Source organism: Lacerta agilis, chromosome 10 (assembly GCF_009819535.1).
Source record: "Lacerta agilis isolate rLacAgi1 chromosome 10, rLacAgi1.pri, whole genome shotgun sequence".
NCBI lineage: Eukaryota > Metazoa > Chordata > Lepidosauria > Squamata > Lacertidae > Lacerta > Lacerta agilis.
The window spans coordinates 65,350,442-65,368,890 of NC_046321.1; the positions used below are offsets into that span (position 1 = coordinate 65,350,442).

Genomic DNA, 18,449 nt, shown 5'->3' on the forward strand with positions numbered 1-18,449 from the left:
ATACATACAAATGCAGAGAACGTATAAGGATAGAAGTAGTATTGTATTTATATCTTTGGTGGTCAGCAAAAAGTAAAAAAATAAAATGTGAACTTTGGACAAAACACTGCTCTATTTCTCTGGCAGATCCTTTATTGTAGATTAATAATACAGTAAGAGACGTGGGTGGTGCTGTGGTCTAAACCACAGAGCCTAGGGCTTGCCGATCAGAAGGTCGGCGGTTCGAATCCCCGCAACGGGGTGAGCTCCCGTTGCTCGGTCCCAGCTACTGCCAACCTAGCAGTTTGAAAGCACGTCAAAGTGCAAGTAGATAAATAGGTACCACTCCGGTGGGAAGGTAAACAGCATTTCCGTGCGCTGCTCTGGTTCGCCAGAACGGCTTAGTCATGCTGGCCACATGACCCGGAAGCTGTATGCCAGCTCCCTCGGCCAGTAAAGCGAGATGAGCGCCACAACCCCAGTGTCATCCGCGAGTGGACCTAACTGTCAGGGGTCCCTTTACACTTTACCTTCAAGAGCTACTGAACACAATGCAGCATAACTCATTCCAGGTGCTAAAATGAAAATGGTACCAGCAAGAGGGAGGTTGGTTCACTATGAACACTCAGAGCTACCAGCCACAGAAGAATTTTAGACTATGATCCTTTCTCCTCCCTGGTCAGTTCTATAAAGCATTCTTATATGGGCCAACATAGTACCCTCCAGATGTTCCTGACCATTGGCCATGCTTCCTGGGACTGAATCTGGAGGGCACCCTGTACTCGTCCGCATCCAGGTAAGCAATCAGGAAGCCATAGAGCAGGCATAGGCAAACTCATCCCTCCAGATGTTTTGGGACTACAACTCCCATCATCCCTGGCCACTGGTCCTGTTAGCTAGGGATGGTGGGAGTTGTATTCCCAAAACATCTGGAGGGCCGAGTTTGCCTATGCCTGCCACAGAGCCTCCCTTGTGCCTCGCCCTGCTAGCTTTGAATATGCGAAGTTGACAGTGCAGTCTTACAGGAAAGCTGGACAAAAACGTGATTGTCTCTCTTCAACAAGAACAGAATGGACATTAAAAACTCTTGGTAATTCTAGCACAACTAGTGATTAAACCAGAGGTTGCCAACCCAGCAAGACTGATTGGCACTGCTGGGCAGGTGCTCCAGATGCTGAGCTTTTTCTTTTTCTTTAAAAAGTATTTCTCTAGCCCTCCTAGAATATAAGTTATGGGGCAAAACGTACAGGTACTTTCTGATAAATTTATGTGAAATGAGAGTGAGTGTGGCGTAGCTATCTTGTATATCTTCCCTGGTACTGATAAATGTTCCCTGTGGCTATTAGACAGCAACCAGTACCTCTCTCTGTGTGTAAAATCAATATTGTGTGATCTCTACAAACAGTAGCAACAAGACACAGCTGACACCCCATGGCAAGCATAATAATGCCAGGGGTCTCTCTCTCTCTCTCTCTCTCATAGAAGAAGAAGAAGATGAGTTTGGATTTGATATCCCGCTTTTCACTACCCGAAGGAGTCTCAAAGCGGCTAACATTCTCCTTTCCCTTCCTCCCCCACAACAAACACTCTGTGAGGTGAGTGGGGCTGAGAGACTTCAAAGAAGCGTGACTAGCCCAAGGTCACCCAGCAGCTGCATGTGGAGGAGCGGAGACGCGAACCCGGTTCCCCAGATTACGAGTCTGCCGCTCTTAACCACTACACCACACGAGTCTGCTGCTCTTAACCACTACACCACACGAGTCTGCCGCTCTTAACCACTACACCACACGAGTCTGCCGCTCTTAACCACTACACCACACGAGTCTGCCGCTCTTAACCACTACACCACACGAGTCTACCGCTCTTAACCACTACAACACACTGGGTGTTATGTCACCCCCCCATCCCCCATGACCTTTTTGACTCTCTCTCAAAATTCTGTCCACTGGTCCAAAAAGGTTGGTGACCCCTAGATTAAACAATATAATGATGCTTTTCATACCCTATGCATGAATTCACATGAATTCAGTGAGGCTTATTCCCAGGAAAGTGTGTATAGGATTGTAGCCGCAAGCTGGCTTCCACTCATAAAACAGATAATGGGTCCATATTTGGAATGCTTTAATTTCAGATAAAATCAAATCTGTATTCCCCCCCCCTCCAACTGATAAAGAGGCATATTACAAAATCGCTGATTAGCTTTCTCTCTGTCACACACATCACAACATATCAAGCAAAATCTTCAAAGTGCAAAATCAAGTTTGGTTTCTCTGAATCAAGGGTAAGTCTCTCTTTTCCCAGGCAGGTTAGCATGTCCTCTAGCAGTCCTTGTGCAACTTTGAAACGAAGTGATTAGCGCAAGGGAGACGGAAGGAAAACAAACAATCATTATGCCGCCACGTTAGAATTGAAAATCTCCCAAAGTTATTGAACCGGAGCTGCAGCTAAATGCCATAGTCAGTGACAAGAAAGATCTCATTTTCTGGCTGTCATGTTTTAGAAGCCTGAATGCGGTTTATGTCACTGCGGGTGCAACAGAAAGAAAATTATCTTACCCCACAGAATTACCAAGTGCTGCCTCAGCTATAAATGAATGTAACAGATTCCCATTAAGTACAGGAAAGAATGATAAACCAGGTAGAGCAGATTTTATATTGCTATTGGATATCCGTCTATTCTGAAAGATCTGTCCATGGGAGGGAGAGTTAAAGATTGGGTATGCTCTCCACAAAGACTAGCATTTTAGTCCTTCTATACATTGGAATGTCACTCTTTCCTCATCAAGTTTCAATACCTGGCATTTCTCTTCCTCATTTTTTTTTAAGTTCTGAAGGTATTATGGCTCTTTAAATCTATTTAAATATTAAATGCTCTCAGAATGAACAAGCTCAAACATACTTTTTCCCTGTGTGGTTGTTTCATGACTGGACTTTATTAGATCCCTCCCATTCTTGCAGTTTTCTATGCCGTATTCATTCTCAAGAGCTTCGAAAGTACTTGAGATTTGGGGACAGCTATTACCCAGCCATGAAACACTGGCTGTCTTCCCTCCAAGTAGGTTTTTGCTCTTTCAAGAGTGCTTCCTCAGGCCTGTTTTAGGTTTTTTGGGGTGTGGAGGCATGGGGCAGTGAAGATTATGGAGGAGACTTTGCTTATCTTTCCTAATAGCAGCTATACATTGGGGATGTGGCTCTCAAACCCATCACCTCCATGATATGCTTGCTCGCTGGGGCTATAGCCAGAAGCTGGTGAAGATTCAGCATGGCCCACTCATCTGCTAGAAGTTCTCATTCTCAAGCTGGAGCTTACCAAAGTGTCCACCCCCCTTGCCGTATGAACTTAGTGAGTGGATACTACATTCCAGAGCGCACAGTCAATTAGAGAAATGGTCTGGCGTTTTGTACTATAATGATACCATGACAGAGCTGTGTGGCAACAGTGGTTTCAGCCCACAAACCTGAGCCACCTGGGAGGGAATGGCTGAGGCACAAACTAAAAATAGCAGAGTGCTGGAAATGGGTGTGTGGGTCTGTGCATGTGTGGGTCCATCTGCTTAGAGCTTCATGGGCAGTCTGGTAATGATGGCATGCTGTGTGACTGTCAGGGTTTCTCTCTTAGTTTTGTCCTAAAACCAGTGCTTTTTTCTGAAAAAAAAAATGTTTAGGGGTACTCTCATTTTCCTACTCATATTGAAATACTGCTCCTCAAGGAGGTCAAACTTAGATTCACAATATGTTTAGGGGTATGTGTACCCATGTGTCCCCCCCAGAAAAAAGCACTGGTACTAATATTCTGTTATAAAGGCTGTCAACAACCTGACTCTTCACCTCAAACTTTGGGCATGACATCCTGACTTTGTCTTCCACAAAGTTAGGCTGGGAGAACTTCCAGTACTTTGGGGGAATGTGCATGAATATCATTTACTTTGACGAGCGGGGATTCTTTTGCTTATTGCCTATGGAGGCAGCCATCCTTTTCCCATACAATCCCACAGCAACAATGCAACATCATCCAGTGGGCATGTTCACCTTAGCCATCTCCAAAGTGAGTGGCAGCCACGCACTCAGGCTGGGAACCAAGCCACTCTTAGCACTTAAAAATGGTTTCTAAAAACAAAGCAAAGCAAAATACGAAATGAAACAATAAATAAATAAATTGAAAAGAAGTGAAATATAAGATAATAAATAAAATAAACTTGTCCACCTCACTTAGTTGTAAGTTAAAGATCCCTCTCCAAAATTCGCCCACACACAAAATCCTTTCACCACCCCTCCGTAGCTTTACGGGAGGATTTTTGCTTACTGTCTCTCTCAAACATGCTGAAAAGTTTGCTAATAGCCTATTCAAATTGTTTTTCTGAAGATAGGTTCCTGTTACTCAATACGGGATTGATATTTGCCACCAAAAAGAATATTCAGCTACAAGTTCCAGACCAGAAGAAGTTCCTTCAGCTGAAAGTTCCAGACATGCAATTAGCAGCAAGGACCAGCAACAAATAAAAGTGGTCACCCCCACAAGCAGAAGCATAATTAATTTCCTCAAGGAATTAATCATCAGGTGCTGTGTGTTACCTTGGCTATTGGCCATTTTCCTAAGGTTTGGGGAGCTGCTAGGGGGCGTTGCACCAGGCTGGAGAGAATTTTTCTGACTCCAGGAGTCTATAATGGTCAACAGAAGAACATCAGTCTCCTTAGTGGAATGACTGCAATACGGCTAACAATGGGACATAGGACTGTGCCAAAGAAGAAGATGACACTGTGAAGAATGAGATGGGGTTGGAAATATGAGGTTTTGATCAGCTACAATGTGTAGGAATGGAAGGCAACTAGCTAGGTAAACAGGGTAGAATGAGTTCTTTACTGAATGGGAAGGAGTAGACAGAAAGGGGTTTAAAGTCATATCTGCTTATTCCAATTGCTCAGTTGAGTGCACTTGTGACAAACGTATCCCAGATATGGCCTCCTCTTCACACATTACCTTTTTCTAAGTGTACACCTAAAAATGTAAAATGTGAATGTGTCAAACCAGTTTTTGAAAACACAAGAAACCTATTGGTATTCTTATCAGAGTGCAGGATTGCCTTCAGCTCCCTGTTGACAGTAGTATTTGTTTCTGTGTCCTGTCTGAAATGGCCCACAGGCAGTAGGCTTTGAGATGTCCTGCACAAATCCACATATGGCAACATTGCAGAGAAGTGAACAGACTCATAGAAAGACACTCCAGATGAAAACTGTGAGTTAAGGCCTCATCTTTGGGTTATCTATATCTAGAAAAACAAAACCACTCTGATGACTCCTTAAATGTCTTAAGAGTGAAATAATTCTGTATCTATGGTTTAGATTTTAGTATAATGCCGACTGGTTAAAAGAGACAAGTCAGCTGCCCTATTTCTAGCTGTTGCTGTTTGGTTTGTGCTAAAAGGCTTTTACATTGTGCTCCTAATGAATGGGTATGAGCTGAAAACTCATGAAATCACTTCTTGCCCTGGAGACCTAACAATCTTGACGCTTATTTCATTTGCCTGCAGTCTGTGGGTCACACAATGGCTGTTAACAGGACAGTTGAATTAGCAGGAGGACGGCATGTGAGGTGATGGTGGGAAGAACATAGAGCCAATAGAAAAAGGAATATGGAACAGAGTGACTCATGACTAGTACAGTTCTATGCCAGTTCTACTTTCCTAGTCTCTGTAAAATAACCAACATACTTTAGCATTTGTGTCAGGAACATTGTAAGGGGAAGCTGAAAAACAAACATTTTATCTGATTTCTTTTAAAAGCAACATCTCTCTGAATATTAATGCCCCCCCCGAACATTTTATGTATGATTTGTCCTAAGTTGCATCCCAATTCTGAAAGATATTTGGTTTCCCTTCTGTTGAACATACCTGTGGATAGCACCTTTCTTCTCACAGTTAGATTCACTTGCCCATTTCGAGCTGCGTTATGCATGAGGTCAATCACGTATCGGTGAGTTTTGCCAGCCACTGGAATTCCATCGACGAAGACCAACTCATCACCAGGATGTAGGCGGCCATCTCTGTCGGCTGAGCCCATGGCAATTACTGCTCCAATTAAAATCTAAGTAATGGGGGGGGGGGGAGGAGTGTTACAAGCATAAATCCAAAGGGCAAGGCAGCAAAGAAATCTCCAACACTTTCTGGTGATGCGTAGGCAAAACTTTTCTCTGTTGCAGAGTGGTGTCCAAGATGCTGCTGCCAATATGCCAGCGCTCAGATAAGCCTATGAGAAATGCCCCATATCCTTTCCAATTACAGTAGCAATTAGTAGTAATTAATGTTACACTTTTTCCTAAAGGAGTAATGAGATTAATAACCCAAACAGCAATGAATATTTTAAGAATTACAGCGCTGGCTCACTTTCTTCTTAGAAAATACATTTCATGTGTGTGTGTGATCATGAAATTAAGAAAAGTATAATCATTAAGGACACTGCAGGCACAAAGGTTTCAGGGTAAGGCTATGTGTTTGGCTGTTAAAGGGGATTAATACACAATATCTAAAGATTAGACTTTCAAAACCCTGTCTCCCCTGTCCCTTAGATAAATACCATTCTTTGTGATGGTGGGTCACTGCAAAACCTATTGAACAGACTCTGTGATAAGACAATTACAGTGGCTTGATCCTGTCCACTTTGCACATCTCTTGGCATTTTAATGCGATAATAGATTTCTTGTTGTACAATGTTGATTGGGGATTTGTGCTATCAAAGAAGTGGCTGGTCCCTGTAGAGGGGAAATGAACGTTTTGAAAACTGCTTTGAAACTCTTTGGTATTTCAGAGCTGATTTGCGCAATACATTCAGGCTTGAATGAACCATATAACATGTGAGCTGGGAATCTAAAGCAGTCAAGCCATAGCTAGGTACCTCTGCCATTTTATTACAGGAACTTAACATTATAGCATCATGGAAGTTGCTATGGTTCCTCACTTGCACCACACACACAGCTTGTGTGTTTGCATAAGAGGGGGAAAAGTACTAGTAAGGTCCTTCGTTTTGAGAGCCACCATGTGCAAGTCAGTCATTAAGTGAAGACATCTAGTGATAAGGCACTGAAAGAGGTACATGCATGGGTGAAACAGCCATTAGCAAATATATTAGTCAATAGGTTCTTAGCCTGGGGAGAACCAATATGCTGCAGCAATATTAAGCTTCATCATGGGGAAATGTACTAGCGCAGCCATTTAGGATCAGAATGCTAACTTAAAACTAGCTGAAATTTTTATATATCTCCACCCTTCAAAGGTTTCTTTATGAAAAGGTGGCTTCAGTTCAATTGTGCACCCTAAGGCAATCACCACAAAAGCAACAAACAAGCAAAAGATTTAATTCCTCCACCCCATGCTGAAAAATTCAATACTTTTTTTTTGAAAACGATAAATATTAAAAAAGAGAGAAATAAAGGCTTTCTCCTGAGCTCAGAGAAGAAGAACAAAACAAAAAGCTTCTCCAGCATCTCTCAGGCCTTACATGATTGAAAAGTTAAGCAGCTGGTTGGAATAAAGTTGTGTCCAAGCCAGTTTTCACATTTAATTTAATTTAATTTAATTTCTCTTCTCTTCTTTTCTTTCATGTGCTAGTGCAAAACTTTGTGTGTTTCCAAATCATGCAACCATTCTCTGTCTCCAATTGCAATATTGGATTTTATGGCTTCCTCTTAAAATCATACTGAATCTATCCAATTACAGCCACATGCCAGCATTCAGACATCATTACCACGAACATGCCAAAAAGAAATATTATCATAAATTCACCAAGGGCCAGGGCAGATGTTGTTTATTACACCAATTAAGAGACTTGTGCCTGAACATCCCACCCTCCTCTTCCCTATTGCTTTCTCTGGAGTGCCTTGATTCAATAAGTCTGGGATTGATCAAATTCTAATTTTATATTTTGGTTTGTAAACAGAATAACAGCACAATCCAAACCCAAGAGTTTGGATACAACACTTCTCGCAAATTCTTACTAACTTCCAGTGAATTATGTATTGCTTAGATTATCAAATTATCCTTTTGGCTAGATCTTGTATGGTAGATTATAGTGTGTGTGTGTGTGTGTGTGTGTGGGAATACGTTTTCAGGTGCTCCTGCACCTTGCCGTTTGGTAACCTTCCGCGCTATGCGTGGAAGGCAAGGAGATCCGGCAGAGGTTTGCTGCCTGGATCCCTCCGCGCTTGAGGCAAAGCGCGCCAAAAAAGCCTTTGGTAACAGTCGGAGGGAAGTTTCCCGCCCGGAAACTCACCCAGATACAGTGTTGTGATTGGTTATTGATGATGTTATGACGTTGTTCAGTTTACTAATAAAAAGCCCCTGCTCTCTGTAGCGGTGTGTAGAGTGCGCGAGACAAGCCAAGAGAGAACAACTGTGCGAGACAAACCAAGAGAGAGAAAGCGAAAGGAAAACTAAGCCACACAGAGCAGTAGCTGGGAACGCGCAACTCCACCATTGACTGCAGTCTCTTATTTCATTTTATTTCTAAGTTTTATTTGGTCGCTTAGTTTTGGCCACCTCCTTCATCTTTTTCCCTTTTGGAACCTCAAGCCTTCGTAACTCCAGAGGAGCCTTCGTGACTCCAAAGAAACCTTCGGAACTCCAGACAACAATCTCACGACCTTCAGCATCATAACCAACGTAAATTACCCGTTCACGGCCAGTGGGAGCAGGCACTCCGGGAATTACTGGCTGTCCCAGACGTTGGTTATCCCCACATGTGTGTGTGATAGAAAGAGCACCATTGCCCCATTTTGTGTAAAAGTTTCCTATGAATCCAGCATTTACCAACGCACTTGTCATGAATCATGACCCTGACAATAGGACAGTGTAAATAGCTTCCACCATTCTGATTCTAACATTAGCACCAACCTGTTTGATTGCTATGTAACCCTGATATAACTCCAACATTTTTATTTTTATTTTTGGTTTTCAGCGATTTTATGGTTGCAAAACTGGCTAGAATGCACTGTGATTTTATGGGCAAGGGCAAGGGCAAGGCAATCTAGCAGGGACATTACAACCTCGATCTCTGACTTCTAGACAAAATTGGATCTACCACCGTCTTTTTTGGATAATGATGATTATTATAATTTCATTTGTTACGCATCTACTGCAAAGAGCCTTGAAGTGACTTAACAACACCAAAGAAGTTGCACTGCATTTCAAAATATACAAAGGCATCAAAACAGCAACACAACAATACAAAATATACAAAAGAATTTAAAGGACTAAAAATAACCACAGACCAATTCTACAAGCACCAGACAGAAACCCCACTTTCCTGTAGCCACATCATAATTCTTGTATATAAAACTTCTACGAATGGAAAGCAACTGGCCCATATCTGGATATCTCAGCGTTGTGTGTTTTGTCCCATCCCACCAGCCATCAGTGATGTCTGTACATTCAAAATGCTATGATGTCAGAAGACATGTAAGTTGTCATAGATATATTTGTCATTGTTGCCGGAAGCCCCATGTTTAATGTAGCATGCATTGCAATCTATGACCACAATGTCTTTCTTCCACAGTCAGTTGCACAAGTGTTTTATGCTGAGACAGCTTGTGCTTCTCACCATAGAAGGCGGGGGGAAGGGAAAGATTTTTGAGGTCTATTTTGGCCAGTACAAAAAAATACAAAATCCAGAAGCCACCAAAAATGTTCGTTTCCTGTCCTATCTGCATTCAATAATATTTAAAGCCGTATTCTAAGATTCTTTACTGTACACTGGGATGCTGAAGGGCTAAAAATACATCCAGAATATGTAAAATAAAATGATTACTACTTCTTTTTCTATGCGTGATGTACTAAAAGTCACAAGTCCTTAAGCTTGTCATGGCTGAGGAGAACTATCATGGGAACGTTTCTATTTTGATACCGCAATCTTCCAGTATATGACTAATGGAAGTCACTACTGTGTGTACTTCAGAAAGCAATATGTCTCATTTCGGGATGTCTGTTACATTTTCTCAAGAATGTACAATATAAACAGTGGGCAGTTTCAAATCTCAAAATTACTGTATTTTTCCAGCAAACGTTTCTCAGTGCTGCGTCTCTCAAAGCATGACATTTGTTTGTTCCCACTAAGTTTGAATGTTGTTTTGCTGTTGTAAAAGCAAGTCCCTGACCATCTGCAGAAGTCATGTAAGTCAGTAATTGAAAGATGTCACAGAAAAATGAACTGTGTAAAAGGCTGGAGAATATACTCCTGGCAACTTAATACAGACTGATTCACAATGACAGATTTTAGATGGAGACGCTGATAGCTCGAGAGTCCTGTCTTTTTCAATGTCTGAACAAGAAAAAGTGCCATTCCAATATGACCATTATACAAAGTGATATTTTTCTGACAGATAGCAAAGATGCTGAAGCTATAAAGTCAAAAGAAACAACTCACGGGCTGTCCGGGTTCATCTCCTCCAAGGATTCTGAAGCCAAATCCAGATTCCATTCTCCGAAGATGAACATCCAACTCCTTGTAATCTGGACCTGGTATAAAATAAGACGTCATTTTTAGGTGTAAAACGCTTTGAGTTTCTTTCTACAAAAAACCTAGCTGCCCAGTGTTTAGATCATTAAATGATACATGACAGTCCCACCAGAGCCGATGCAAACAGAAACAAGACGGAGTGTGTTGAATACAGACAGGAAGGAAACACAGGTACTTGAAGATGGAACTATCAAATCAAATGCCACAAGGAAAATTGACTGCTACACATAAACTGCTCTGCATTCTGAATATGAATAAGAGTATTTCTAAGAGGCACATTGCGTTTTCCTCCTTCCAATGAGAAATTCTCTATTTAGAAATAAGTGGGTTTACCCTGATGTCTGAGGAGTGGCGTAAACATTTTTAATCATGCACATATGACTTCCTGCCACTCCTTTCCCAATATTTTCCCACCATAAGGAATGCCTTAAGAACATACAAGAAGTTTTGCTAGATCACAGCAGTGGTCCATCTAGTTTAGCATCCTGCTTCATGCAGTTGCCAGCCAGATGCCTTTGGGAGGCCCACAAGCAGGAAGTGAGCTCAGCGGCCCTCTTCACCCCAAAGGAACTCCAAACATGGAATCTGCATATAGTCCTCATGACAAGTAGCCATTGACTGACTCTCCTTGATTTGGTCTGTTCCTCTTTGAAAGGCACTTGAGCAAGCCAGCCTGTGGCAGTGAACTCCATAAACCAATTTCAACTTGTCATTTGTTCTTTGATGGAAACGCATTCTTTAAAACCAGGGAGATTTTGTAGCACGAGAAACCTGCTGCAAAAACTTTCGAGCCCTGTCACTGAAAATACCAATTTTGAAGAACCCCTGCTCTGAACGCTCATGATCACTGTCATTAGTGCCACCTGTAAAAACTGAGGCTGAGGGACAGATTAGCTGTGATGTTGACAGTTATATAGGTTTAAACCTGGCTCTGCCCATATAACATATAGAGCAGTTCTGATTTTTAACAGCAAAACAGGCTAATAAATGTGTGCTCTGAAGCTCCCGTATCAGGGAAGGAAGCTGTGGGCAGGAGAAGGGTGGGGCACACCTCGCTAGAGCAGCCAGCTTTTTCTGTGACTGCAGTACCACCCTGTGATGAAATGTAGTATAATTTTTTAAAATAATAATAACAATATTATTATTATTATTCGAAACAAAATAGAAAATTCTTTCCAGTAGCACCTTAGAGACCAACTGAGTTTGTTCTTGGTATGAGCTTTCGTGTGCATGCACACTTCTTCAGATACACTGAAACAGAAGTCACCAGATCCTTAAATATAGTGAGGGAGTGGTGAGGGGTATTTGTATCTGAAGAAGTGTGCATGCACACGAAAGCTCATACCAAGAACAAACTCAGTTGGTCTCTAAGGTGCTACTGGAATGAATTTTCTATTTTGTTTCGACTATGGCAGACCAACATGGCTACCCACCTGTATCCATTATTATTATTATTTATTATTATTATTATTATTATTATTATTATTATTTATCTGGACGGACACAGACCTGCCACTGTCATGTTTACTTTGAACCTAGATTATTGTAAGGTTACCTGAAATGCATTTGAAATCTTCTAAAGGGTGAATAGTTTTATCTGTAATGAAGATAGCAGGGATTTAGGGATATATATATATACTGTATTGGGGGGGGGGAGCAAGTCCAAAATTGTACGCCCCCACCAGCCCCTGTACTGCCTTCCCAAAGCCGGCTAAGCGAGGTGCCGGGCTTTGAGGAGGTGCAAAGCTCTCCCATCTCCTTCCCAAAGCTGGGAAAGTGATAAATAAGCTTTGCACAGGAGGAAGCCCAGCACTTTGGTTGCCTGGCTTTGGGATGGCAACATGTTGGACCACCCTGGTCTAGAGGAAGGAGGTTGTCCCAGGAATGAAAAACTTCCCTTTTTCTAAACAGCAGCGATTGGTGGCTCTCTATACATTCCACTCCCCCCACAATAGTAAAATGTGTGTGTGTGTGTTTAAAGAACATCCTTACGCTTTGGAACTAGCAGAATTATTCCTGGGATATTTGTGTTAGTAGGGCTCTTTTGCAATTCCTATATGAAACTATTGTAGCATAGCAGGTTGGACACGGTCAGAATATGCCCCAAAGAAAATAATTTGAAAATTCTTTTAAAAAGTCAACATGTATACAGTAGTAAAATCCATAACTATTAATAATTCAACCCATGTTCATTGATTTGCTATGGAATGTCCCCAAAGTAATGCTTCGGAGCTACTCAGAAATATGTTTCAGCAAAATAAATACTGGGTTATTTAGTAATAATTGAAGCGATTGGCTTTTTTTGGGGGGGGGGGAACAAATGAATAAATAACAGCAGGATCCAATATGGGCTGTGAATATGCATACTCTACCGTTTTTCAAGCTGAATTTTTCACTATGCGTTCTTAACAATTTATTGTTGATAAATGTAGAAAGTTGTATTTTATGAATTGAGGCCTCACAAATGTTTCAGGGGGATTAACCTTTCACACTGGCTTAAGCTAGAAACGCTGTATTATGTATTTCTGTACTTGAATCTTGTCTGCAGTGTAATGAAAATAAATAGAGAGCTTCATGAAAAGGAATGGTGCCCATGTTTATTCAGTTTTCCCGGAAACCAAACCAAAACATCCGAGTACAATAAGCCCTCTAGGCAGAGACTGTGCTTTGTAAAGCAAACAGCCCACTGGTCACCAATGTTAAATAATAGGAAGTGGCAACAAGAGGAGACTTTTCCCTTTATCTTTGCCCGAGAGACAAAATGTCAAGGAGGGAGAAGTAGAATTCCAATGCAAATGTTTTTTGGAAACGCAGTGAATTGGATCCACTAGAGGAAGCTTCTTCCTTTAGGGAAAGGGAACCTTTGCATCCAATCCAATGTTTTCAATTCAGCTAAAGAGCAAACACTGTAGAAAAGTAGGAGGGGGAGAATTAAAAATACCGTGAAGGCCAACCTGGAGGCTTAGGTTAGGTTTGTGAACTTTGGGCAGCCTCATGAACCTTCCATTAACAGTTCCATAGCATGCAGAAATTCAAGAAATGCCCCTCTTTCCAGCAGGGAGGCCCAGCTGTTAACTATATCACTAGTCCTGCTGGATGAAAAAAGAGTAGTAGCCTTCATTACCATAACAACATACTCACTGGCGTAGGAAGGCTGGGGCATAGGGGGTGGGGCTGGGGCATAGGGGGCAGGGTGCCCTGGGCAGCGGGATCCCGATAGGGTTCCTGCCCCCAGAGCGCACGCCAGCCCCGCCCCCGGTGCCGGAGCATGAAGCTCCACCACTGAACATACTGCCCTCCATTGTATGCATTCTTTGAAGATGACAAAGGGAGCCACCACTTCACCCAGCAGTCCTGCTGCGCACACAAGCCAGGGGGGAAAGCGGAGACAGTTTCAACCCATGGTTTGCTGCACCCACTGGTTTGTGCACACTGCTGGTTGCTGAACCAGCTTAGGACACAGCAGATCCTTGGCCCAGGCCAACTCCATCCTTCCTGCGTCCCACTGTATCCCAGAAGCACCACGTTTTGATAGTTTCCTGCTGGTAGCTATAGCTTTCACTTCCCATGCTTTCAGCTTCTGCTGGTGGAGCCCAAAGGAGCCAAGCAGAGCCACGCATAGAGACAGCACCACTTCACCCTTTCGGTTTGTCAGATCAGGGGGTTGTGTTGTTCTGTGAACTTATCCATATGCCCATGTATTTCGTCATAATGCCAAGCCCATCAGCGCACACTGGTGGGGCACTGGTGTTTACCTGAACTCTGGTCATTTGCATTGCTGCTGCTTACTGGGAGGGAGAGAGGGAGAGGCCAGGTTGGTGCAGTGCAAATGCACCTGAAGGGGCACTGGATTGGCTCTGCTGATGCATTTGCACCCCACCAACCTCGCTGCCTTGCCCTTCCCACTCTCTGTCCTGGTAAGCTGCAGTGACCTGACTAACTGGAGGTCAGTTGAGAAGTTATGCCCCGGCCTGCCATCTGCTAATGATACCATTATGGCATGGAAGTGAAGGGCTACTTTTAAAAGAAATAATAAAAATTAAAAAATTAAAATTACATACAAGGATGATAGTTATAGAACAGGATCCACCTCTCCTTCTATCCCACCATTTCCTTAGGCAGGGCAGCCTATATTATTGTGAAAGCCTAAATGTCAATTAATGTGAACACAAATCCTCTGGACTTTGATAAGTTATTAAGCTTATTAGCCTAATGATCATAAACATGGCCACATGTTTCCACATATGTTTTTGAGATTATTTTTTTTAAAGGAACACCTGCTCCATCTCATAATGGGTATTTATTAGATGAAAAGTCTTTGTCTTTTTAAAGGAGAAAAAGAACACAGAAGGATGATTCGGCACTCATGATTTACCCGACCCCCGAGCCATGATTAAAATAAGCACAGTCACTAGGACATGCAATGGACAATTGTTATGTTAGCACAATGAAGGCAGAGGAATACTTGCCAGAGGAATCCATTCGAAAACCAGTCCTGGGCGGCACTTGCTCTGAATAGGAAAATGTGGAATTAAAGGTGAAATAAATTTGTCTAGACACGTAAATACGCAGTTCTGCTTTTTCTGCTTCAGTATGAAATAGCAAACTCTTTTTATTTATTTATTTAATCTTTGAACATACTTTTCTCACGTTATTGTGTCTGGTTTTAGCTGAAGCACATCTGTATGGATACATTCTTTGAAAACAGGGCAAATTAAGAAGTAACTTCAATTCAATGATATGTCAGTTGCTTGTTATCAACACGCAGTTGTTAAAAATAAAAAATAAAAAAATACCACACTTTCTTTTCAAATGACAGCCTTCAGCATTAAGTTAAATACCTCAAATGAAACAAGTTTGCCCTGCTCAATGAAGTTGCCCTTGGACAGGTGCTTGAGAGATGTATATGTTAAAGGGTATTTTGGGACATTTATAAGATTTACAACGCAACCCTGTACACATCTACTCATTTTATTTTAGTCAGGCAAATAAAAAGTACAAAGTTGTGTCTATGTTCATTAGGTTTCACAATATGCAGGCAGTTTATAGCTTGCTTGGTCACAAAAGCAGATGGCAGGAATAAGAAATTCATGCTCTTTTCTACCTCTTCTGCAGAGATGAACAGCATGGATTTCATTTTTCCCCCAGCTGTGATGGAAGACTGAACACCAAAGACCCCTCCAAATAGAACTGACAAATAGAACTGACTATAGATTTACAGGAAAACTTGGTTATTAGCTGCCCCAGGGCACAACCTGATCCCTGGATGGTTGAGTAATAGAATAGGCAAGTATAGACTTGTCCTTCTGAACATAAACACAGTGTCCGTGGTTGCCCATACATATGTGGGGATCTTGTCTGGGTTAAGAGGAACAAAAGCCAGGAACAAACAAGAGCTATGTGGAGGAAGAAGAAGAAGAAGAGTTTGGATTTGATACCCCGCTTTATCACTACCCGAAGGAGTCTCAAAGCGGCTAACATTCTCCTTTCCCTTCCTCCCCCACAACAAACACTCTGTGAGGTGAGTGGGGCTGAGAGACTTCAGAGAAGTGTGACTAGCCCAAGGTCACCCAGCAGCTGCATGTGGAGGAGCGGAGACACGAACCCAGTTCCCCAGATTACGAGTCTACCACTCTTGACCACTACACCACACTGAAATGGAGGCACTCTGGCTAGCACAGTTACAGCACAACCAAATTATATGAACACAGACAAATTAATACTTCTGAATCTCATATGTGACAGCCCTCAGTTCAAGTTTGGACAAATCTCCAATGCTCAAGCAACTGTTGCTGAGGGGCCACATCTAGCCCAGTGTGGAAGAGAGAGATCAATTTCTCTTGGATTTTCAGTTTGACTTACACTGCAGATTCAGGACAAACTAGTCATGATGCTGAATGGAAGAACATTAGGGACTATTTATTTATTTGTTTATTATTATTATTATTATTATTATTATTATTATTATTATTATTATTATGTAAGCTGCCTTGAGCCATTGTTTTAATTGTTTTAATAAAATTATGCTGGTGGTGATGATGATGATAACGACATGTGGAGTGGACGGAGATTTTCATCAAGACTGCTATACACAGAGGAACAGTTTAACCCTTTCATCAGTGGCTGAAATGCCCCTCTACTGTATTAGTCTCGTAAAAAATGCTTTACTCGCTTTGGGGGCGATTTTCAAGGATTTAGTCTGGGAAGGGTAAAGTTAAATCTTCCCTTTGTGTACTGTACTCCCGATGAAAATTGCTCCTCCCCCAGCTATTTTATTTTTATTTTTAAAAAGCTCAGTGATGTCTTCCAGCTTGGCTCTTAAACTGGTCAAGTCTGGGTCTTCATTCTCACCAAGGAAACCTGGAAATGGTGCTTCTCTTCCCCGGCAACCTCAACATACTACAATTCCCAGCATGCTCTGGGGGAAGCTACAGCACTCAAACTGCTGGAATACTGATGTATGCATACAGCACAACCCTGCTTCTAGAACTGCTCTTAACCATCAGTGGAGTGGGTCGGGGTGGAGGCAAGACTCACTGATGCTCCGTCTGCACTCTACATTTAAAGCAGTATCATACCACTTCAAACAGCCATGGCTTCCCCCAAAGAATCCTGGGAACTATATATACCTATTCCGCTCACAGAGCTACAGTTCCAGAGTTATTTTACAGCTGATCCCTCTTCAAAGGAAGCAACTTTTAACATTTGTCCAAAATTAGATGGGCATAATTTGTTAGGCTAATTGAACAGCAATGATCATAATGAGATGTCCTGTCCTGCCCCAAGTGCAATTTGTGTATTCATTCGCCTTTTTGTTCCCATTCTGGAATTGGTGCGTAGCATATATGCTGGGAACTATCAAATAGATCTTGGAAAAACCAGTGGCTACATATCTGGGGATTTTCTGCATTTCCAGCTTCAGTGAAATTACATATACCTCTTTTCTATCCCCCCCTCCCCAAAATAAAATCAATTAATTTGGTGAATAATAATCGTCCAGTAGATCATGTTAGGTATTCTAAATAATTACTTGTGTGTGACAATAAATATTTCAATAAATTATTCATTCCAGCTTTGTTTCCATGGAAAGCAATATATCTAGTGTTGTGGTTCTACAATGCAATGTTTGGATAATTACTATTTAAACTAGAAATCTCTGGCTGCCATTTCCCCCCCTGAGAAAAACATTTCTTATTATATGATTATTGCCCAATATGCATATTTTGTAAACAAACAGAAAATGAAATCTGGGAGAAAAATGACCCTGAATACTTAGAATCATAGAATCATAGAGTTGGAAGAGACCACAAGGGCCATCCAGTCCAACCCCCTGCCAAGCAGGAAACACCATCAAAGCATTCCTGACAGATGGCTGTCAAGCCTCTGCTTAAAGACCTCCAAAGAAGGAGACTCCACCACACTTGTTACATAGTTGGTCTATTCTGCTCAGCCTTTTCGGAAAAAAAAAACAACAACTCCCTATATTATTTCTTTTAAAAATAAAATAAAGAAATCAGGCCACAAGATATTATTTGATCCAGCACAACAAGTGCTGAAATGAAGGTTCTTGTGGTATGAGAAAACTGTATCAGAGGCCAGATCACATGAAAGTTTTCAAACAACCGTTCAGAAATGGAGCTGATGCACCGTAAGGATGATGCATCAAGGCTAGAGAAGGCAATCAATCCAGAGTAGAGGCAGCTTCCCAGTGGGGTGGAGACACAGCACTAGTTTCCTGGCAGTGGCATTGCTGATAAGCCTGCACTGCGTTGACCTCCCTGCTGCTTTGTTCCTCGCCCTCCTATTGAGTGAGCCACTTCTGATCCATAGGAAGAAGCAGCCAGCTCTTATGCCTTCCCCTTCCCTATCTTTCCAGTATCAGTCCAATCTTTGCTGTAGGAGAGCCAGTGTGGTGTAGTGGTTAAGAGCGGTAGACTCATAATCTGGGGAACCGGGTTCGCGTCTCCG

The 18,449-nt window shown here is 42.1% G+C and overlaps 1 protein-coding gene across 18 annotated transcripts in view; it reads right to left on the reverse strand.

Moving 5' to 3' along the window:
• The window catches only part of MAGI2 (membrane associated guanylate kinase, WW and PDZ domain containing 2), a 600,602-nt gene that overhangs the window by 68,995 nt on the left and 513,158 nt on the right, over window positions 1-18,449 (reverse strand). For 11 of the 18 annotated variants that reach the window (XM_033162889.1, XM_033162881.1, XM_033162882.1 and 8 more), the window contains 4 exons: window positions 14,951-14,992; window positions 10,389-10,480; window positions 5,867-6,059; window positions 4,551-4,637 (listed from right to left, as the gene is read on the reverse strand). In XM_033162889.1, coding sequence (XP_033018780.1) covers window positions 4,551-4,637; window positions 5,867-6,059; window positions 10,389-10,480; window positions 14,951-14,992 — 414 coding nt within the window. The remainder of the gene's footprint in view (window positions 1-4,550; window positions 4,638-5,866; window positions 6,060-10,388; window positions 10,481-14,950; window positions 14,993-18,449) is intronic. The other 7 variants (XM_033162885.1, XM_033162883.1, XM_033162894.1 and 4 more) reach the window with 3 other exon arrangements.